This window comes from Ursus americanus, chromosome 21 (genome assembly GCF_024610735.1).
Source record: "Ursus americanus isolate L20-20 chromosome 21, mUrsAme1.1.p, whole genome shotgun sequence".
In the NCBI taxonomy this organism is placed as follows: domain Eukaryota; kingdom Metazoa; phylum Chordata; class Mammalia; order Carnivora; family Ursidae; genus Ursus; species Ursus americanus.
The window spans coordinates 22,592,915-22,613,932 of record NC_142147.1 but is presented as its reverse complement, the minus strand read 5'-3'; the positions used below and the strand labels follow the sequence as shown (position 1 = coordinate 22,613,932).

Genomic DNA, 21,018 nt, shown 5'->3' with positions numbered 1-21,018 from the left:
GCGTGCTCTTACGTCATTACGCTACGGCGCGCAAGTATCTCGAGTCTGGGGGAGAAGTTTGACCAATCCAAGGGGAGGGTGAGGGAGGTGACATTTATTGAGTGTTGTCTGTGTGCTGTTATTTCCATTGGCCTTACAACATTACGAGATTGCACGTTTTAGATGAGGCAACTGAGCCATAAGTATTTGCCGAGCTCCGCGGGTTCATACGGTGTTGAAGTGGCTTTGAACCAACTTGCCTAACCACTCCTGGCCGCAGCCTCAAGCCCCAGATCCCTCCCTCTCCATCCCAGCCAGCCCTTGGCCCCATCCTGCCCGGGAGTCTTAACGAACGGCCAAACGCTGGGCCGCTGCTTGGAGACACCGGGGTAAAACCAAGCAGGTTGGCATCCATCCATTCTACCCAACCAGAGTCTGCACGCAAGTCCCCGAACAACACGGGCTCGTGCGCACGCGCCGGCATGCGTATGGGCGGGGCCTCGACCTTAGGTCCCGCCCAGCCACTGTGCGCTTCCTCTTCCGGCGAGAGGCGGGGCCCCGGCGTCCGCGGGAAACCCGGGCTGGTGGTTCTTTGCTGGGAGCAGCTGCGGGAATGGCAGGCTTGGGGAGCTTGGTACTGCGGCCTTGGATTCGAGAACTGGTCCTGGGGTCAGATGCACTCTCAAGTCCGCAGGCGGGGCAGCTGCTTGAGGTGAGCCCCCCTCCCCCGCCGCCGCTTCTCGGGGCTCGGAGACCAGGGCAGGGCCCGAGGGCGGTGGGATTGACGCCAGTCGACGCCGTCAGGTGCTGCAGGAGGCCGAGGCTCCGGGCCCGTCCCGCGCCCCTGACACGTCTGACGTCGCGGCCGCGCTGCTCGTGTCTGACGGGACCCACAGTGTCCGGTGCCTAGTGACGCGGGAGGCCCTGAACGCCTCGGACTGGTGAGAGAGGCGCCGCGGGGCCTGGGGAAATCGGAGTCTAGCGGGAGAACGCGAGGCTTGAGCCGGAGGTGCGCGGGCCGCAAGCGGGCGGGGCAGTGTTCGAGCAGGCTAAGGCCGTGACGGTCGTGCTTGCGGCAGGGAGGAGAAGGAGTTCGGCTTCCGAGGGGCAGAAGGCCGGCTGCTGCTGCTGCAGGACTGTGGAGTCCGCGTCCAAGTGGCCGAAGGCGGCGCGGTGAGTGGTGAGGCTGGCTTGGGTGAGTTAATGAGCCTGATTCCGTGACAATTCCTAACACCCGCCCCTGAACTCAATCCTTTAGCCCGCAGAGTTCTACCTCCAGGTGGACCGCTTCAGCCTGCTTCCCACAGAGCAGACCCGGGAACGCGTCATTAGTTGGTAAGTGATGGCTCCTCCCACCAGCTGTTCTCCCTACCCAGGCCTGGCTGATATAGGTCTTTTGGGTGGGAGGGCTTAGGCCCCTAGTAACAACATTGCCTACTATTCTCTTTTTTTCCCCCAGCAACCAGGACCCGGATGTGCAGAAAAAGCTCTTTGACTGTCTGGAGTGAGTATGGAATTGGGCTCTTCAGCCAAGTGCGGCTGTGTCAGGGGATGGCAGATCTGTGTAGACAGGGCTCAGGATTGTTCCTGAGGCTTGTCTTCTCTGTTTCTATAGGGAGCACCTTTCAGAATCCATCTCCCCCAGCGCAGGTACTTACAGGGGTTGGCCAGTGCCCTTAACCCCCCATAGAGTGACCTCCCCAGTCATTGTCTCTTGCTTCCTTAGTAAGCTCTTCTTACCCACCCTTGCCTTTCTCCTCTAAGTTTTGGCCCATCCTCTGGTCCCCTGTCCTCAGGCCTTTCACTGTCCCAACTTCTGGATGAGGTGCAGGAGGACCAGGAGCATCGGGGGGCGCTAGTGCACCTGGCTGAGAGCTGTCTGATGCTGGCAGGCCCTTGCACAGCACCCCCTCTCACCCGCTGGGCCTCCTCCTGCCCTAGGGCAACGGTCAGTCTGGGGCTTCCCTTGGGGAATGTCAGGGTGAGGAGTTGGGCAAGGGCTAAGAGTTTATGCCCCACAGGGAGAAGCTGTGTACACTGTCCCCAGCTCATGGCTGCACATCTCTGAGAATGACCAGCGAATTCTGAGCTCTCTGGGCCCAGGTCCGAGGGCACAGGGTAAGGAGAACTGGAGAGGGGAAGTGGGGAGTACCTGGGGGCCCAGTGCCCACAGTGCTAATTAGCTCCCCCTGACCCTCAGGCCCTGAGCTGCCACCACCAGACCCAGCTTTGCAGGACGTATCGCTGACCCTCATCTCTCCTTCCTCACCTACTTCCTCAGGTAAGGTGGTGCTCAGGCCACAGGCATTCACTGCTACCAGCCACGTTCCCAGGCTGCTGCAAAAGGTTGCACACCCACGTGGGGGGATGAACACAGTGCCTGTAGGCCTGCCTAAACTCACAGGCCACTGAGCTGAGAGGGTTTTGCCCACAGTCACTCCTCTCCTTCCCAGGAACCCCAGCTTTATCCAGCCACATGTCCTCAGAGGAAAGCGGTGCCAGCATCAGCCTTCTGCCTGCCCTGTCCTTGGCTGCTGCAGACCCTGTGCAGAAAGGCAGCTCCCAAGCTGTACCAGCCATCTGTTCAGCCCCTGGCCCCCTGCCCCCCAGCTCCCCACACCCTAGCTATGTACCCAGTTCCCCCCTGAGCTGCACCCCAAGTCTCTCACCCCTTGGCCATGTACCCAGTCCACATCAGGCCGTTGTGACCAGGGCCCAGAAACCTAGCCTGGAGTTCAAGGAGCTAGGGTTGCCCCCCAAGAACTGGCAGCACTCTCCAAGGACAAAAACCACCACAGGAGCCCTGGAGTCTGGCCCTGTTTGGGTGAGCATACATGGATAATAGAATGGGGTAGGCCTTGGGTGGAGTCGGGTGGAGGGGTAACCTTGGATGGGGGTAGGGGTCCTTATTATTCCCTCTCTGGATACCACACCACCTTCAGGACCCTCCAAAGAGGCATCGTGATGGTTCTGCCTTCCAATATGAGTACGAGCCACCCTGCACCTCCCTCTGTGCCCAGGTCCAAGCTGTCAGGTGAGTGCCTAAGGCTGCCCCTATGCTTTCAGTTGCCAGTCCCTGTCCTCACTGACCTACAGCCATGGTTCTCTTCCCAGGCTCCCTCCCCAGCTCGTGGCCTGGGCCTTACACTTTCTGATGGAACCACAGCCAGAGTCTGAGCTAACCCAGGTGTGAGGGATCATGGGGGAGGATGTATGCACACAGATCCATGCCTGGGATAGACAGTGCTCCATACTCTGCCCGTTTGAGTTTTTTAATAAAATAATCTCATGCGGCAGGAAAAGGAGAGGGTCAGGGGTTGGGGCCGCCGCCTCTTTGGTCTGTGGCTGGGGAGGGTGGGTTTGGCTCAGGGCTGGAGAGCTCTGTAGGCTGTGGGGGCAGAGGTTGGGCTCCAAGGCCAGATCCTGCAAGGGAAGGAGGGAGAGGAGGGGTGAGGACTGGACCAAGCAGTCCTGCCCCCCTCCCCACTGGTCCCAGCCCCCTCTTACCTAGGCTTGGAGAGGAAGGTGCCTCAAGCTTTGGTCTCCGCTTGAGGACGGGGGAGCGCTGCAGCCTCAGGGGCCGTTCTGAGAGACACAAAGACTTGGCAGGTGGGGGGCAGTTTTGCTCGGGGCTTGGTGCCTGTTGCCACCCCTTCTCCCTCACCTCCTGTGTGTGTATTCCTGCGCACACACTGTCCACTTCAGCGCCTCCCCCTCCCCCTGTGTCCTCCCACCCCGGGCAGAGGTTGCTCTTCTGGAGGTGGAGTCAGGGCTAGTAGGAAGGGTTTGTCAGCCCCTTCCTCCAGGCCTTCTGGCTCCTTGACTTCTCAATCCCTTCCATCACTGTTGGCCCCCTCCAAGGACCAGAGTCACAAAGGGAGCCCTGGCGTCTACCCTCCCCCATCTCCTGCACTCAAGCACACAGGGAGGTCTCCCCCCTCACCAACAGGGGCCTGGAGCTGGTCCTCATGCACAGACACTGCTCGTCGCCCTGCTGAGAGAGGCCTCGGCCTCAGCTGGCCATCTGGGGGAGGCCAGGGTATCAGGGTATGGTCTGGACAGCTATCCCCACCCCAACCCTTGCCTCCCCCGTCAGGATCCCCTTCCCCATATTGGAGTGGAGGCTAGGATGCCGGCTTACCTTCATTCCTGGGGCCCAAACAAGGGTCCTCCGGGAGGCCCAGGCTGTCTGGAGAGGGGCTGGCTCTTCGTGGGCTGGGGCTGGGACAAGGGGAGGGGGGGCCGGGACCATCCTGTTGGCCCCAACCACGACCCCTGAGCTCTGCATTCAGCTGCTGCCCCAGTGTCTTCCAGCTGGTAGACTCAGGCCCTTGACTCCCCGGACCAGGTCTGCACGAGGGGTCTGCAGAGAGAATGGTATGATCCTAACCAATGGTCTGACCCCCCTCCTGCCTACCCTTGCATGTCCCCCAACACAGACGGTGGCCCTTACTTACCAGCAGACACAGAGTGGGTGCGGGACTTGATCGAGATGGGAGGGGCCTCTGCAGAACTGTCCATAATGTCACCTGCAAGACGGGACTGGGGGTTCAGGCACCAGCCCTTGGGAGGGAGGGGAAGAAAAACCTGGCCTCTTTCCCTTTTCCCCAGGAGTGCCAAAGCCTTGGAGACTATCTCTAAGGACAACTCCCTCACCAAAGCTGTACTGCCCTAGCACAGGGTCCGACTTACCATCCGAGCCAGCCTTCTTGATCTCTCCATCCTTGCTCTGTAGGAAACAGGGAAGTCAAGCTCAGTTGTCCTCGCCTTGTTCTTCATTCTTATAACTACCAGTAAATGCCCACCAGGAGATGCCAGGGATGGGTGAAGAGGAAGCTGACGTAACCCATGGGTGGTGATGAGAGGCTGGAAGTAGCTCCCGACAGAGGAACACGTTACAAGGCACTGAGATGCACCGGGTGGAACACAGTAAGATGAAAGAAGGGACCAGGGCTGAGGCGCTGGGGCAGGGTTAGGAGGCAGGGCAGTATCTTGAGAGGAAGTCCCTGGAGGATTTGCTGTTTCAAATGCAGGTGGCAAGGTCAGGGTTCTGTTCGATCTACAGAGGAAGGACCATCCCAGCTCCAAGGAGGAGGTAGCAGTGGCCAGGGCAGAAGCCGTGAAGGAAGAAAGGCTGAAGCTGCTATTTTGAGAAGGAGGGAGTAGAACGGATAGAGCCGTCTGTGTGTCATGAGTCTCCTTCTGGTCACATATGTCACCCACAGACTGCCACATATCACCTGCCCCCTCACTTTGCACTTGTGTCCCTCCCAACTTACTTGCTTCCTCTTGCCTTCAGCACTCCCGCTGCCTCTGCTCACACCGATCCTTTGCAGCATCACCTGTACCCGCTGTTCAAAGGATGGGGCCAGCTCTGTGTCTCCCCGCTCCAGGGGCCGTCGCTGAGGACAGAGAAGCCCAAATGGGGAAAGAGCCCACTGCCTCAGTCCTAGCAGAGCCCTCATCCCTTGTCACCAGGCCTACCTTGTCAGGTCTGGCACCCAGAGATTCCTCCTCCTCCTCCTCAGCAGGTAGTAGTATCATTGAATAGGCTTTGCTTTCCCGAGTGTAACGAGGCCGGCTCCTGCGGGCAGGATCAGGGCTGCCGGTGCCCCCCTCAGCCCCACCAGGCTCCTCACCACGGCCAGGACGGGCTGGTGGCCGCAACAGGTCTCCAAGTGTGGTCTTTCGAGTGCGGGGAGCTGCCCCAGGGCTGGTCTCTAGATCAGGCCGTGGTCCCCGTGTTGAACGAGGCTTCTTGAAGGCAAAGAGGGTACCCAGCTTCTTCCGCAGTGTACGAGGAACAGGGGTGGCACCCCCCTCGTTGGCTGGGTCCTCTTCAGGGACCCAGCTGTGGGAAGAGCCAGCAGTGAGTGGGAAGGCCCATGGAACATCCCACCCTCTCCCACCCCCTACAACTGCCCCTCACTCACAGGCGATCATGCTGGATCAGCCTTTTGGAGAAGAATTCCTCCACGCCCTCGTCCACACGGGCACTGAGCCCATTCCCTTCCTGCGGCAGGGCTGGGGGGACCTGGGGGACACCACAGGGTCAGGGCTGAGCCCAACCATGAATTCTTTCCACCCCTTGTGCAGCACCCTAGCCTGGACAACCCTAGGACCTGGGAGCTGGAGTGACCCTAAGGAGCTACTGACTGACAAACATTCGTGCTGTCCAGCTGGCGGGCAGAGATGCTGGTTTCACATATCCCCTTCACCAGTAGTTGGCCCTGGACACCTACACCCAGCCCACACCTGTTCTTGTCCCATGGAGTACCCTACACACCCTCAACCATCAGGCTAGAGCCCACAGGCCCCCTGGGTCACACATTCCCGTTTGCCACCCCTTCTGCTCCAAACAGTTCCCCGCAGAACCCTCCACCCCCACCCCACCCGGCCTGCTGGCAGCTCAGCGGCGCCTGCTGCTGCGTCAGACCCTCTGGGGGCCTCAAGCGGACTCTCTGCCTGCTGCCGTGTCCACTGCCCCCACCAGTACCCAGTGCACACATACACCTCCCGACATAAACACCCAATGGACCTGCGGTAGATGCGGGACTGTCCCCACAGCCTGAGGCCCAGCATCTTTCAGTAACCCTGGGAGAGGGAGGATAAGATGGACACCCTCCCTCACACATCCTTCCATGCAGAGGGCCAACCCAAGATGCAGTCCTAAACTGAGATGTACCCCCAATGAAATCCACATACTCATGACCCTGCATGGTAACGCCTGGGGAAGGGGTGGCCAAGAATAAGCCAAGTCGTGGCAGTACGACCAGGTGGCCCTGGACCCCTAAAATCCACATCCCTAGCCGCCATCACTCCTGAGGAGCGGAAAAGCCACCCATGACCCCCAATTCCACGAGCTCTAGAGTGGGGGAAGGGCACTCACCTGGGGGCCCCCCGGCGGCGGCCGGTGGTGGTGCTGGCGCCGTGGCCGCGGCCGGGCCCGGGTCGGATGGCGCAGGGGCTGTCCAGCGGGTGGCAGGTCCATGCGAGGCAACGGGCCGGCCTGAGGCCCGGGGGTGGCGGGGCTCGGAGAGCCACGCGCAGAAGGCCCCGCCTGCGGCTCCGCATCTTCCCCCGGAGCCGCCAGCTCGGGCTCCGGTTCCTCAGCAGCACCTAAGGGGAGAGCACCAGAGGAGCACCGAGCAGCAAACCCGAGGAGGTGGTGGCAGCGGAGCTTGGGCGGCGGGGGACCCGCCCAGGGCGCGGGGAGGGGCCCGGCTGCACCACCCGCCCCCGGCCCCTCCCCCCCCGCCGCCGCTGTCCGTGGTGCTGAGCGCGGCCCCGAGCGGCGCGGCTCTACGCTGCCACCAAGCATGCGCATCCTGGGGGTAGGAAAAGGGGCGGGGGAGGCAAATGGAGACAGTGTCCGGATCCTGGTCTGCTCAAGTCTTGCTTCATGCAGACCATAGCAGACCCCAACCTGAAAATTGCACAGAGGGCCTGAGCTGGCTCACTCAAGGGTCAGGGAGTTCCTAGGACAAGACTGAATGAATGTGTACAGGTCCCTGGATCTAATGGAGAACTTTCAGCCCAACCTAGTTAACTCCCTTTGTCCCCAGACCCTGACTTACTGTGAGTGGAGGGAACCAGGTAAAGACTTTGGCTGGATTCAGGCCATTTCTGTGGAGGACTGTCATCCTAGTGGGGAGGGCAGAAACTCAGCCTGGGACACAAGGAAGCTGTGTCCCAGCCTTCTACACTTCATAACAAGATGGGAAGATCTAGAGTTCTGGGACCATGTACCTTCTCCTCTTTGTCCTCCTCCTCTTCCTTCACCTCCTCAGGGAAGAAAAGACCTTCCAATTCCCCAGGTCCAAGGGGGCTGGGCTCACCTCCATCCAGTGCTGGTATGGCAAGAGGCATTGCCACTGTTGCCTGCTGAGCCAGACTCTCCACCTGCAACACCAGGCACCCCGAAGAGGGGCAACTGGGCCTCAGCCATAGTCCCTTCAGTCCTAAAGGAACCCTGAAATACCCCTGGGCCACATGATCCCAAAAGACATTATAGAACCCCTGTAAGGCAATGGCCAGGTCACTGTTTGTGTGTGCGTGTGCGCACACGCACATGCATGCATGTGCACAATTCTCCCTCACCAGCCGATCCCGGGCTGCATTCAGCCCCTCTAGAGCCTGAGCCACAATGCTCTCTGCCAAGGTCCCTGTGACTGACAGCCGCATATCCCTGAGAGCAAGAGAGAGCAAGGGTTAATGCGCTATCTCTGCCCAGTCCTGTTCAGTCCAGCCCAGGCGCATCCAGTGTACCTGAGCCTAGTGAAGGCATCTTGCAGCAGGTGCTCTGGGAGCAGCTCTGGGAGGCCCCTTGAGCCCACCAGGACCCCCTCTAGCTGCTCCCTCCACCTGGGTCCCTGTAGCATCTGTGGGCAGAGGCTCCTTGTTGTGTCCAGTGTCGCCTGAGTGAAGTCCTGGGCAAAGATCAGAGCATGGAGAGTGTGGCCTGAGGCTCCAACCCCCACAGAACACTGACACAAGGGATATCACAGTCGAACCTATGAGATAGGGATCAAGCCTATATATGGGTATGTGGCTGGGGCAAGGGTACCATCCTACCTGAATATCCTTGCGGCAGACCTCGCCCACCTGTCTTAGGAGGCCCTCTAGTTTCTGCCGCAGCTGCCACTGATGACTTGGGGAGCTCCCTGCCTCATAGAGAATTGGGAGAATCTGGAGGCCAAGGAAAAGAAGGAGTTGCAAGTTGACACCTGATTAAGAGGGGAAGGGTCCTTGCAGCAGTGGTGGGGAAGGGGTGCTCACACTGAGAGAGAAGTTGGCATTTTGGATGGCATCCTCCGCCTGGTGCACAGCAGCTTCACCCTGAGGCCCAGCCCCACAGCCCAGTAGCTCCACATGCTCCTGCACTGACTGACACAGTTCATTCACTTCCTGGGGGGGGGGGGAGGCGCGCATCAAGAATCGGTGCCATCCTAGCTCCCTCCAGCCTCCCGGACTCTGACTGCTTCCTTCCCAGGGTCTCCAACATGGTGAGTGAGGTTCTGAAGCCAATACTATCAGGCCAGCCACTCAGGAACCCTATCTCTTCAAGGGGGGCAAGCAGTGTCCCCTTTGGATCATTTTAGGAACTTTATATATACTTCCTAAGTGTCCAGTCTTTTCTATGTTTTAGAAACTCAGTCTGCTCACTAGCCACATAGAGGACAGACTGAGGTGGGCAGAAATGGGACTGAGGAGCCACAGACGAAGGCCCAGGGAAGCAAGAGATATTTGGGGTGGAAGTGAGGAGCAGTGTGTTTGAGAATTAGCAGAGATAGGACCAAGGAGCTCTGTGGGGGCTATAATGTGGCCAGGAGAGACCTGGCCCAAACCTCTGTCCACAACACTTGGTGAGTGTGAGCACTAATGAGAATGGGTTCTAGGGTAGAGAGAGGAGTTTGTGGGAAGTGATGAGGTCACTTGAAGGTGTATAGAATGTGAAGCCCCCACAGGATGTCTGGGTCAAGATGCCTTGGCTTTAAAGCCTGAGAAAGAAATGGGATTTAGGAATGGATAGGTGGGAACATCTCACAAAACCAAGGTAGTGGAGGGAGATGAAGCCAGAAAAAGGGTTGCTGGGATTGGCCCGAGCAGAGGTCGGTGGAGAAGAGAGCCCTGCGAAAGGGAAGTCACAGATGGGGCTACAATCAGCTGGGGGTGAGGGGAGAATTAAGGGAGGATTTTTAAAATACCTCCCATCTCGAACAGGTGAGTCTATTTAAATGCTTTTAAAATGCATTTTAAAATTATTTGGTGTTATTTGGGGGAGCTACCAAAAAGAGGGACTTGTCCTGGAGAGCATAATTCAGGCACCCTAGCCCCAAGAAAGTCAGATGCTCAAACTCATGGAGGATTCCAGGCACCACAGCTCTTCCCACCCCCTATCTTCTGTACCTACTCAAGGTTGAGGGAGGGGACACTAACCTGCTCCGAGGGGTCTGAGACCAGACCAGGTGGCTGTGGACGGGAGGTGCGGTCAGAAGAGGCATGGTCCGCACGGTTATTCCTCAAAAGACAGGCTTGGATCTGGGCATAAGGGATATTGAGAAGCGGTAGGAGGGAGGCGGGGCCACGGCGCAGGGGAGGGGAGGGGAGGAGAGAGGAACCCAACCTGATGCACTGCACGTGCGGTCAGTTCCGGGCGGCTGCGATGTGCCTGGGCCACGTCGTTCAGTGGCAGAGGCATGGCCCTTAGGCTGCGGTTCTGCTCCAGGGCCTCTGCCACGTCCAGCAGGCCCAGAGCAGATGTGTGGTTCCGATCCCAGACCACAGACCTGGGCCAGGCCTGGCTTCAGTCAGGGTGGAGCTCCACAAGGCTCCACCCAACCCCGCTGGCCTTGTCCATTCATCTCGCGTCCCAGTCCCCAGCATTTGCCCCTCCACATTCAGCCCCGCCCCTTAGCCCAGTAAGCCCCCCCCCGCCACGCCCTCCTCCCCTCTGACCCCGCCCACCGGAGCCTTGTGTTGACACGAAGTGCTTTAGCCAGCATTTTGGCGCCGGTGTCTCCCATGGCGTTGCCGCTAATATCCAGCGCCGTCAGGTTAGGATTGGTGCCCAGGGCCCGGAGCAGGACGCTGGAGGCCAGCTTCAGACGCGACTCAGCCACGGACAGAGACTGCAGGGGCTGGAGTTTTTTAAAAAACAAAACAAAACAAAAACCATTTGGGTTTGGAATCAGCGGTCAGCAAGGAGGGCAGGTTGCAGGGTCTGAGGGAGCAGGAGTCACAGGGGTCGGTCCATTGCTGAGGATCCCGCATGGTCCCAAGAACTCACACAGTCGTCATCCTGCATGAGCTGGACAATCCGGTGCAGGACGTCGTCCAGGGTCTCCCTGTGAGGTAGGGGCCACGGTTTGGAAGGACCTGGGCAGGGTGATGGGGTGCTGTCTGGGAGGTCCGGGAGCGAGTGGGATGGGGGCTCACTTGCACCGGACGTTGAAGTTCCTTCCAAGTGCCACATGTCGTAGGGACCGACTCCTCCCGATGGCCAGCACCAGCGTCACCATGTCTGAGCCGAAGCCTAGGGGTGGCTCGGGTCAAGCATCAGGAGAGGCTGAGGGGGTGGGGATGGGGTGGGAACTGGGTGGGCAGTGGGAGGGTGGGTTTCGGGAAGGCCTCACCATTATCCGCCAGATCCAGGGAGCTCACTGCGCCAGCGTCACACACTAAGTCCTGTATCACCTGAGCGCCCGCTGAGCGCAGCTGAAGGTGGAAGGTGGGGCACGTTCAGAGCAACGAGCCACAGGTGCGGAGGCTCAGGCGCCCGAGGGCCCGCGCTCCCGCCTCGCAGCCCCACGCCGCGTATGGGCCCACTGCCTGCTCACGTCTCGGGCCGGGCGCTCACCTCGCAAGCGCTGAGGTCCAGGTGCAGGTCGCCCGTGTGCGTGTTGAGTGCGAGGCCTTCCAAAAGGGCCCTGGGAGGGGTTGTCACAGGGGGTGGTGGGAGCTGGGAAAGGGGGCCCCAGGGCGCGAACGAATACCAAGAAGGAAGGGCCAGGATGCCGGGAGGTCGTGGGGGCGATAGGAGCAGGGTGAGGCTCTGGGGGCCATGCCTGGGTGGTGGCCGCACGCGTAGCCGTGGGGGCGTAGCCGTGGGCAGAGACACTGACCTGAGCGCGTCGGGCGGCAGCTTGCAGCCCGCCAGGCCCAGGTGCCGAAGCGTCCCCGCCCGGCTGAGGAAGAGTTGCAGCGCGGCCGGCGCAGCGCGGGACTTCCTGGGGTGGGCGAGCGGGAGGAGTGGGCTTCCGGGCGCGGGGAGGCGGCTCCCGGCAGGCGGCTCCCGGCAGGCTACCCCCGCCCGGACCCTCCCCCTTACGTGCGGGAGAAGACGTTCCTCGAGGCGTCCAGGTGGCTGAGACTGGTGCAGCAGCCGCGCGCCAGCGCTGCGAAGAGCTGCGGGAGGAAGGTGTGGGCTACACCGACGGAGGACCGAGCCCCGCCCCCGGTCTACCCTCAGGCCTTGGGCCCGGCCACCTGCCCTACAGATGATCCCCCCGCGGACCACCCTCTCACAGTGTCCAAGGCGGTGTCGGTGCCCGCGAGATTCAGGAACGTCAGAACATTAGGACGGCTCAGGAAACTATAGAGGCCCTGATGGGAGGATGAGGATGGGAGGCAGTCAGGGATCACCTCGCCAAGAGCTCCCTGACATCCCACTGCCCCCAGTCATTGCCTCTAAAGACAACCACTCACCCCATTGTCCTCCGAGGCCCCCAGCGCCCCAGGGTTCCCGGAAAGGTCCAAGTGGGTCAGGACAGTGTCAAAGGCCACATTGGAAGCCAGTGCCCGGCCCAGAGACCTCATTCCTGGCGGCAGAGGAGGGAGTGGCTCAGCAATCAGGCAGATCCACCCCCACCCTGCCCCCTGCCTACCCCACTTACCTCGAGGTGTCAACCCTGTCTGCGCTAGGCTGAGTCTCCTTAGGGCTCCTGGACGATGCTCTAGGTGTCTGCTGAGAGCAGTCATGCCTACGGAAGGGCGCAGCTGTGTGCCTCTCACCTCCTCCAGCACCAGCCCCCTGGGGTTCCCTAGGTTCAGCCGTACCTCGGTCATCCAGCAGGTTCCCCGTTAGGCTAAGCTCCCGGAGGGCAGAGCTTGAGTGCCCTGCCAGTGCCTGGGCCAGTCGCCGGACAAAGTCTCTGGGGACCAGACTGCAGGTGTGAGACTCTGACCCTGGATTCCCATCTCCTCCCCAGACCACAAACCTCCCATTCCCAAGCTCCCAGACTCCTGTCCCCAAGCCCTACCCTGTCCCCCTTACCCCCTCAGGCCACAGTTCTCCAGCACTAGCTCCTCCAGGTGGGACGACTGACTCATCATGTGCAGAATCTGTTCTGAGACCTCAAGGCTCTGAGAACCAGAGTAGGGGCTCATTAGATTGCATCCTGGTCCCCGCACCCTCAGCCCCTCCCTGCCCCTATACTCTCACCAGCTTCATGTCCACGCAGGAGAGGCACTGGAACCACAGGTTGTAGGACAGGGCGGCCACACTCAAGGCCAGGTCCCTGGGTGGGAAAAGGGGCAGGGGCAGAGTTCAGGGCCCTCCAGACAGATCCTAGGCCCAGCATCCCCCTCCATGGAGAGGCCAAGGCTCAGGAATGTGGGTCATGGGATCTCCCTCCCTTCCCACTCCTGGCAGGCCACAGACCGACTGCCCAAATGGCTGAAGTCACATAGGCTGAAGTGGCGGCAGCCCTGACGATGGTAGATGGTGTCCACATCCTGGATGGGAAGAAGATGTCTCCAACTGGCTTGGGGTCACAAGGGGAAAGGGGACCCGATGCACATGGGGGATCAGATGTCTCCAGAGCCCCCCAAGGAGGGCCCTACTCTCACCCACTGAATCTCTTCTCGGAAAGGGAAGCCATTGTAGTCACACAGAGCCTCATATGTCTCCAAGAAGCCACCTGGGGGGAGGTGCCAGGGGTATAATGGGGTGAGGAGGAGAGAGACAGAAGGTCAGAGAGGGAGGAAGATTGGACCCGAGCTGCGTGGTGGCTGTGCTTTGAGTGACTCTGTTCAGTTTGGGAGATCCCCAATTCAGGAATCTGGGGCTGCAGGATGGGGGTAGGCTGGAAGCCCTGTGTGGCCTTTTCTTGGCCCTCACCACAGGGGCTGCTGGGCGCACTGTCCTCAGAGGGGCTGCTTCTCTCCAGCCGAGCCAGCATGGTGGGGGATGTGGGCCTCCGGAATAGCTTCCTGGGGAGGGGGAGAAGGGGACAAGAGACTTGTAGCCCCTGGGATGGGAGGCAACCCACTTGTGTCATCCAGAGCACACCCCTGCTGCCCTCCTTTCCTGCTGGTCCCTTGTTGCTGGGCCTCACCCAAGGCTGGAGCGAGGGAAGACCTTCTTGATGGCTGCGGCAATGTGCTGGGCCAGCTGTTCCAGGGCAGCCACACCAGGAAACTCCAGGACCAGCTCAGGCAGGGACTCTAGCTCAAAAGTCACCTGGGGAAGGAGGGCTGCTGGGTTGGGCTCCATGTGTGGGCTCAGGGGAGGGGGTGGCGTACTAGCTGTCTGCAGGCCATGGAGGTGGGGTACTAGCTGTCTCACCTGAGGGGGTGTCTCCTGCAGCGCCATGGCCTGGACTTCCAGGTAGCTGAATGTGCAGTCCACCTATGGAGAGCCAGAATCAGCTGGAACCAAGGCCCTCTCCCCACCTTCCTGGGATCCCAGTCCTCTGTGCAGCTGGGAGCTCAAAGCCAGCCCTACCAGCTCCGGAGCCCAGTGCTGTTGGAAGCGCAGAGCCCACAGGACAACACAGACAACTTGGCCGGCACAACCATCGCCAAGGAAGCTGCTGGAGGGCAAGGTGGGGGTGGCAGTCAGCCCCTGGCACTCACCCTCAGGGGGAGGCAGGTGTGGAGCAGGTAGGCTCTCCATCGCAGCAATGCCTGGGGGGAGAGAGTGTCTGACGCCCTGGGCAGGCCAAGAGGCTCTTTTTGCCTGGGCCCCAGTGGCCCTCCCAGGCTCTGCCCCCTGCCATACCAGGACATGACCTCGCTCAGCACCCTCCCGCTCTGGTAGCCAGGTTTTCAGCAGCAGCTCGGCCTCCTTGGGCCACAGGAACCTGGTGATCTCGCCTGTGGAACGGCAGCCTGCTGGGTGATTTGGTCCTCCAGCGGAGGTCAACTCATGCCCATGGGCTGTACCAGGCCTGTGGCCTGGGCTCATCTATGAGCCAGCAAGGAAAGAGTGGAGTGGATGTGGGGGCGCCAAGCTCTTCCCAGGAGCAGAGACAACTGCTTGCAGGTGCCCGCGGACGCTGGGTGTGCTCCGACTTTGGAGCCGAGTCGGCGGGAAGGGCCAGCGCTTACCTTTCAGCTCACACGATATGCCGTCGGGGGTCTGGGCCATGGGGCCGGATCGGGCCGCCGGGTGGCCCAAGGAGCTCAGAGGAGAAACAGTTGCCGGCGAGCGCGCACACAGGAAGCCTGGGGGCCCTGGCCCGCACTGCAGCCACCTGCTCCTCCTGCAGCGGAAGGTACGCGCTGCTTCCTGCCAGGCCGCCCCCAGCCCGGCTCCTCCCCGCCCCGGCCTCCGGGGGCCAGGAGACGTAGGAGGGGGGCAGAGTCCCAGCTGTCCGCCCGCCCTGTAGCGCAGGAGCTACTCTGGCAGGGCAGACAAGGGGTAGGGGTTGGGTGGCCGGGAGGGTCTCGCGTGTGGCGCACGCCTCTTGCGGTTCCTAGCCCCCTACTTCCACCCCGCGCCGCAGTCCCTGCAGGGAGCACCAGGGGGCGCTGCCCGCTCGGGGATCCCTGCGGCCCACCCGCGTTCGTCCACTCCAAAACCCAGCTGGGGAGGTGGACTGGGGGCCGGCCGGGAGGGGCGTCTATTCAACAAGGAGCATCGGATCTCTCCCAGAATCTCTCCCAACACCCGGGTCCTAACCTGAAGGACCTAATCTGTTGCTCCTTAATCTGGAGTCTGTGACCCTGTCGGAGATCCACCAACTTTTTTTTTTTTTTAATAATGATTTTTTATTATGTTAGTCACCATACAGTACATCCCCGGTTTTCGATGTAAGGCTCGATGATTCATTAGTTGTGTATAACACCCAGTGCACCATGCAATACGTGCCCTCCTTACTACCCATCACCAGTCTATCCCATTCCCCCACCCCCCTCCCCTCTGTAGCCCTCAGTTTGTTTCTCATAGTCCATAGTCTCTCATGTTTCATTCCCCCTTCTGATTACCCCCCCTTTCTTTATCCCTTTCTTCCCCTACTGATCATTCAACTTTTTTTTTTTTTAATGATTTTTTATTATATTATGTTAGTCACCATACAGTACATCCCCGGTTTCCGATGTAAGGCTCGATGATTCATTAGTTGTGTATAACACCCAGTGCACCATGCAATACGTGCCCTCCTTACTACCCATCACCGGTCTATCCCATTCCCCCACCCCCTTCCCCTCTGAAGTCCTCAGTTTGTTTCTCATAGTCCATAGTCTCTCATGTTTCATTCCCCCTTCTGATTACCCCCCCTTTCTTTATCCCTTTCTTCCCCTACTGATCATTCAACTTTTTTTTTTTTTTTTTTTTTTTTTTTTTTACGTAATCTCTACGGGTACTGGAACTCATGGTCCCAAGCTCAAGAGTCGCATGCTGTACCAACTGAGCCAGCCAGGCGTCCCGGAAATCCACCAGCTTTTGAAAAGGCAGAAAAAAATGCCAGATGGGCTCAGGTGCCCATCTCTGCAACTCGCTTCCTCAGCCAGCATTCATCAGGTGCAGGCTGGATGAAGGCTGGAAGGTGGGAAGTACCCTCAGGGGGCAGCCCTGGGCTAAGGCCTAAACCCCAAGGGCTTCAGGGAGGGGTGAGCAAAGGCCGGGTACATGGTGGTCCTCCGTGAGTCTGCATCCTCTCCCTTCCACAGGACCTAACCTCTGCTGTCTGGGGTGGGGGGGTGGGGGGGTGTCAGTACGTCATGGGGTGGGGTTGCTAACCAGAAGCATGCTGCCCTATTAAAGACCAGGGCCTCAGAATCTGGAGGGTTCACAGGAGAAGAATTATTTTTTTCTACCACTACAATCCAATTAAACTGCACTTATTAGGAACAGCCCTCTGCCCTGGCCACAGCTTAGGCAGGTAAAGGTGAAATAACCTTGAGAGTAGACGAGAGATGGTGAGCAGGGTCCCTTGGCTTGCTTCCCATCTAGCTACCCCTCCCCATCTCAGGGCATGGAGAGAAGTGGGAACATCCTCCAGTCAGGTGATCATTCCCACCCCTAACAACAAAATTTCTCATCTCCAGCAAAGACGGAGACAAAGTGGCGGTAGAAACCGAGCAGTAGCAGCTTGAGCAAAGCCTCCCCTCGAGCAAAAGGCCAGTGGTGTGAAAGCTGAGGACTGACTAGGCCTGATGGGAGGACTCAAACGAAGGCACGAGACAGTCCTTCTCTGATGTCTCCCAGTTTGAAAGAAGAGTTTGGGTTAAGATTTAGGACTCCTTTTAAGGCCACAGAGAATCTACAAGCTGCTTTTAGGGTGAGAACTCAATAGGTCTGTCGTGCTCACAGCTCGCGAAGCGGTCGGTGGAGAGCGCTGGTTCTAAAGGCCGACTGCCTGAATGTGCGTCCTGAGTCCGCCTCTTACCGGGTGTTCCACACTCCAGAAGTGACTTATGCTTTTGGGCTTCCAGTTCCCACTTCGTAAGCGGGAGCCATTAACGTCCGTCAAAGTACTGCTGTGAGCATCTGAAATGCTGCTGAAGCGCTCACAGCAGTGCCCGGCACTCTGGGAATACTCACAGCCGCCACGTGTGCCTCGGCGATCCCGGGGCTCAGCGCACCAAGAGAAAACCCACCTCGCCAGGGCTTTTCTGTTGAGAATGATTAGGATGAGAACGACAAGAGGGGAGGAGTGCCAGAGCGGACTCTCGAGGCGAGCAACACACTGCTGGCATCTGCCCCTGATGAGAGCTGTGCGGGTGGGCACAGGCTGCTGAGAGCAAACCAGAATCGCCACGGAAAGCAGGGCAGGGTGACCAGGCTAAAGCCCCGTACCTCCAAAACTGCTGGTGGGCAGGGCGGCAGTGACCGAACTACCACAGCTCTCTCAGAGACCAAGTGAACACATGGGACTCCACTCCTAACATGCTGAGTGACTCAGTGCGAGGGGGAGAGGCCTTCAGCTCGGCTGTGCTCTAGATGGCGTGACACTCCGTCGGCGCGCAGGAAATGCTCAAAGCTCATCCTGAGGCGTAAGCTCCGCCTGCCGAAGCAGCACAGGAGGAGGGGCCAGGCTGCTCCTTCAGATGGTTGTAGAAGACTGGATGCAGACCGCAGGCAAGAGAAGGGCTCGGGGGTTTGCTGGGCAGCAGGGGACAGGGTGGTGCCAGCCCAGGTGTGGAAAGGGAATATTTTACTCCACTACCTACTATGGCTTAACAATGGGGAAGAGCAGACGGGTCAGGGAACTACCCATCCCAAGTTCTCCGGTGTGGAGTGAGGAGTGGCTTCTGTACTTTAATGTTTATATGTATAAAATCTATGTTTTAATATATAATGGAGTCACACAGGGTACATCATGGGCTATGCAATGAGGGATCCCTTCTAAGTTTCTACTCCATTAGAATGTGACTTTTCTTGCCCCCTCTCCATCCAGAACTGATCTTTTAAACTTTCAAACAACTTACATGTACACAATGAGAGAGAAAAGGCTATGCTTAAGATAAAGATCTCACTGTTCTGCAGAGATCTTCTAGTATAAACACAAAAAAATTTAGAAAATTATATGGCCACTGAAACACCATGGTGGGGGTACTCTGGCCCCTGTAGGGGCTGGCCCATTCCTGAGACAAAGACCCCACATTCTTGACAGCCTCAGGCCACTAACATTGGGTCCAAGGAGCTGACTGCCAGGTTGTGAGTTTTGGGGCCTCAGATACCTGTTTTCCTGGGAGACATGACTACGTGGACAGTACAAGCAGCCGAAGGTCACATACACCTCATCTTTTGTTACTTCTCACTGAAAGCCACTAATTCGGAATTCTGGTTAAAAAGCCCTAGAATTAGTGGTTGAAGCCTTTACCTAAAATGGGTTTGCCAAAGCTATCTGCCCAGAAATGGCCAGCAGCAGCAAGATGACGTTTCACTAATGCATCAACTTCCTAGTCCAACTCCCTTTCCACGGCCCCCCTGCGGCGCTAACAAGCGATGCCACCCAGGATCTCTCCCCGCAGCCTGGTGACTGACTCCTCCTGTCTCCCCCTCCCAAATGACCTTCTCTAGGGCAAACTGGGCCCAGCTTCTGTTGTCCTGCACTTGGCAGAACTCAAGGTACTCAGCCCTCACTGAGCTGAGATCCAAAGGATAGAACTTCCCAGGAGCCCCCTTCTTTTCTAACCTCTGTGGTCACCCCTCTACCACAGGGACCCACTCCTCAGGTGGATCACGGAGGCTGGCAGCTGTCCGTCCATACCCTGCTACTCACACACACCTTTGGGGAGTTAAAACTTGTGGCAGGATTCACTCACTAGTCCCGCCATTTGCCAAGATCATCTTGGAAGTGCTGGAGAGGAAGTGGCCGTCCTGGGACTCGAGTTTGCCTCTGAATGGCCACCAGGCCTGCACCACCTGAGGCCATGCTCGCGGGCCTGTGGGCCCCCGGGAGGCAGAGATTACACGTGACGGAGTGTCTGGAGCACTTGTTAATCCGTTATGATTTATTAGCTGTACAGCAGTAGATCCTCCTCCCCAGCTTTCAACCCCATTACATATTTTATTACAGGTCTCATGTTGGCGTCCTAAAATAATGAAAAATATCACACAGTACAGCTAAGTACAAAATGCATCAACCTAGAGTCTGATAGCTAACTGATGGCTCTTTTAAAAGCAATACACAGAAGAAAAAAGTGTTTGAAATCAGCAAGACTGAGGCTCTCTAAAAAACACATTTCAAACGTGTGACAGTTCATGTGCAAGAATCACTTTTTAGTTGGTTTTGTTTCACATTATTATTTTGTTTTGCAGATCCGAAGTTTAAATTACTGACCTAGTGAAATTTTCTGGCCCAGCTTTTAAGGGCTGCTGTGACCCACTCATAATCACCCTTCTGCTTGAACAGAGGAGTTATAAAACACAAAATTCAGCTACAAACAGAGCAAAGAAAATGTAGATGGGAAATCATAACTGAAAGTTAATTGTGCAAGGTTCAAATGCTGGCTCCACGGGCTGGAAATCGCGATCTTCCGTGCGGGCGTCCGTCGCTAGCGGGCAGCAGTCTCGGTGCCATTCTGCTACATGATTGGGATCCAATTCCTTGTCCACATTCACACACGACAGTCTGTGGTAACTTAATTTGCAAGTAATTAAAATGCTGGGTTTTCTTACACTGCACTTCTTTTCAACCTCTTAATTAATGGAAAAGATTAAAATGTAAAAAAAGTTATTTACAAGCTTGACCATACAGAAACTTTGCCAAGAAAGAGGCAAAGCCTTCAGGACAGACACCGACCGCAGCATGCCGTACTACTGGTGTGCAGCTGGCTCCGAGCAAAGGGAGTCAGGGAGAAGCAGAAGCAAAAACCAGTTTAAAAGTGTAAGTCCTTCCCAAGTCTGCATTTACAATTAAAAACTCTCCTGGGAAGAAGACCTAGAACTCTGGGAAACCCGGTGGCCATTCTGGAGTGGTTTACCATTGCAAGAGAGAGGGTTCAATGTCTCTGTTTCCATCTAAGAAAACCAGTTAGGCATCAACACTGTCCTCAGCACTTCACAGTAAACCCTCAGAGACTCAGAACATTCCATGATTTGCTAACATCAGACAGCAAGTTCTAGTAAAATCACATTTTTCTAACATCATCCTTGAAGTTTTAGTTCTCAGTATGTTTGGTAAAATGGTGTAAAATGATGCTTTTCCCAAAGCCAAAAAAAGAAAGAAGGGAGAAAAATTAAGATGCGGGCCGTTTAAACACAGCCCAGAGCAGTCCTGGCGACGAGCAAGGCCCCGCCATCACCGGTCCATCATGCTGAGGATCATCTCGGGCGTGAGGTCTCCGTTGGGGGCGTCTGTGGCAGCTGGTTGGGCCTCCTCTTCCTCCCCCTCCACGGGCTCCGCGTCTGGCTCTTTTTTGACTTCAACTATAATGTTCTCAATTGCACCTGTATTCTGGTCTTCCACCTGGATGATGGCTGTTGCTGGCAAGAAAGAGCATGAACAAAACAAATGCTCCATTAAAGCCCCTGAGGATCACAAAGGTCCTGTCAGACTCAACACTACATGGAGGTCAGCAATGCAGGAAAGCCTCAGCAAGGACACAGAGAAAGTCATAAAAAACAGACTTACTGAGCTAAAATACGGCCATTCGTGAAGCCCCAACACTCTATCAAAGAACAAAATGCTGACATTCATGTTCATATGCTTCCCAAATGCCATAGTAAAAGCCTTAGTTTTCCTTTATGTCCTAAAGTTGAGCTTTGCACTAGTATGAGACGGGCCAAAGACGCAGACAGCACATGACTGAGAAACGTCACGCTGCGTGTCATGCAGGGCCACGCTGGAGGTGAGCCACCTATAG

At 57.7% G+C, this 21,018-nt stretch overlaps 3 protein-coding genes across 10 annotated transcripts in view; 1 reads left to right on the top strand and 2 right to left on the bottom strand.

Moving 5' to 3' along the window:
- Positions 1 to 524: 524 nt before the first annotated feature.
- ACD (ACD shelterin complex subunit and telomerase recruitment factor) lies at positions 525 to 3,269 on the top strand. The gene is made up of 12 exons (XM_045814955.2): positions 525 to 691; positions 784 to 920; positions 1,059 to 1,152; positions 1,238 to 1,314; positions 1,439 to 1,483; positions 1,595 to 1,629; positions 1,776 to 1,927; positions 2,001 to 2,097; positions 2,180 to 2,260; positions 2,433 to 2,803; positions 2,922 to 3,013; positions 3,094 to 3,269. The coding sequence occupies exons 1-12, from the start codon at positions 593 to 595 to the stop codon at positions 3,170 to 3,172; spliced, it is 1,359 nt and encodes a 452-aa protein (XP_045670911.2). The 5' UTR covers positions 525 to 592; the 3' UTR covers positions 3,173 to 3,269.
- CARMIL2 (capping protein regulator and myosin 1 linker 2) lies at positions 3,240 to 15,137 on the bottom strand. Of its 6 annotated transcripts, XM_087870499.1 has the most exons (39): positions 14,812 to 15,135; positions 14,483 to 14,577; positions 14,338 to 14,388; positions 14,048 to 14,110; positions 13,818 to 13,942; positions 13,601 to 13,692; positions 13,330 to 13,400; positions 13,142 to 13,215; positions 12,923 to 12,998; positions 12,755 to 12,843; positions 12,538 to 12,632; positions 12,375 to 12,461; positions 12,187 to 12,299; positions 12,007 to 12,084; positions 11,810 to 11,886; positions 11,604 to 11,708; positions 11,339 to 11,408; positions 11,115 to 11,196; positions 10,918 to 11,014; positions 10,769 to 10,826; positions 10,447 to 10,619; positions 10,106 to 10,268; positions 9,919 to 10,020; positions 8,758 to 8,886; positions 8,554 to 8,667; positions 8,248 to 8,408; positions 8,080 to 8,167; positions 7,729 to 7,881; positions 7,557 to 7,623; positions 6,869 to 7,098; positions 5,913 to 6,013; positions 5,464 to 5,830; positions 5,259 to 5,381; positions 4,672 to 4,708; positions 4,437 to 4,508; positions 4,121 to 4,342; positions 3,923 to 4,003; positions 3,487 to 3,564; positions 3,240 to 3,402 (listed from the first exon to the last, which is right to left on the bottom strand). In XM_087870499.1, the coding sequence occupies exons 1-39, from the start codon at positions 14,849 to 14,851 to the stop codon at positions 3,290 to 3,292; spliced, it is 4,212 nt and encodes a 1,403-aa protein (XP_087726625.1). In that variant the 5' UTR covers positions 14,852 to 15,135; the 3' UTR covers positions 3,240 to 3,289. The 6 variants fall into 6 exon arrangements, with proteins under 6 accessions (XP_087726625.1, XP_087726623.1, XP_087726622.1 ...); XM_087870497.1 differs by having other exon boundaries at positions 3,923 to 3,973; positions 7,729 to 8,167; positions 14,812 to 15,137; XM_087870496.1 differs by having other exon boundaries at positions 7,729 to 8,167; positions 14,812 to 15,136.
- A 3,997-nt stretch (positions 15,138 to 19,134) lies between these two features.
- The window catches only part of CTCF (CCCTC-binding factor), a 47,153-nt gene continuing 45,269 nt past the window's right edge, over positions 19,135 to 21,018 (bottom strand). For 2 of the 3 annotated variants that reach the window (XM_045814858.2, XM_045814860.2), the window contains one exon: positions 19,135 to 20,638. In XM_045814858.2, coding sequence (XP_045670814.1) covers positions 20,454 to 20,638 — 185 coding nt within the window. In that variant the 3' untranslated portion in view covers positions 19,135 to 20,453. The remainder of the gene's footprint in view (positions 20,639 to 21,018) is intronic. The other variant, XM_045814861.2, reaches the window with a different exon arrangement.

Bases quoted from the DNA above. Each gene is read 5' to 3' on its own strand.
- ACD (XM_045814955.2), top strand. From the start codon at position 593: ATGGCAGGCTTGGGGAGCTTGGTACTGCGGCCTTGGATTCGAGAACTG. The intron at 921-1,058 runs GTGAGAGAGGCG...TGCTTGCGGCAG, and splicing joins GCCCTGAACGCCTCGGACTG to GGAGGAGAAGGAGTTCGGCT. The intron at 3,014-3,093 runs GTGAGTGCCTAA...TTCTCTTCCCAG, and splicing joins GCCCAGGTCCAAGCTGTCAG to GCTCCCTCCCCAGCTCGTGG.
- CARMIL2 (XM_087870496.1), bottom strand. From the start codon at position 14,851: ATGGCCCAGACCCCCGACGGCATATCGTGTGAGCTGAAAG. The intron at 13,693-13,817 runs GTGAGGCCCAGC...CCCCCTCCCCAG, and splicing joins TTCCCTCGCTCCAGCCTTGG to GAAGCTATTCCGGAGGCCCA. The intron at 12,844-12,922 runs GTGAGAGTATAG...TCTGGTTCTCAG, and splicing joins CCTGCGTGGACATGAAGCTG to AGCCTTGAGGTCTCAGAACA.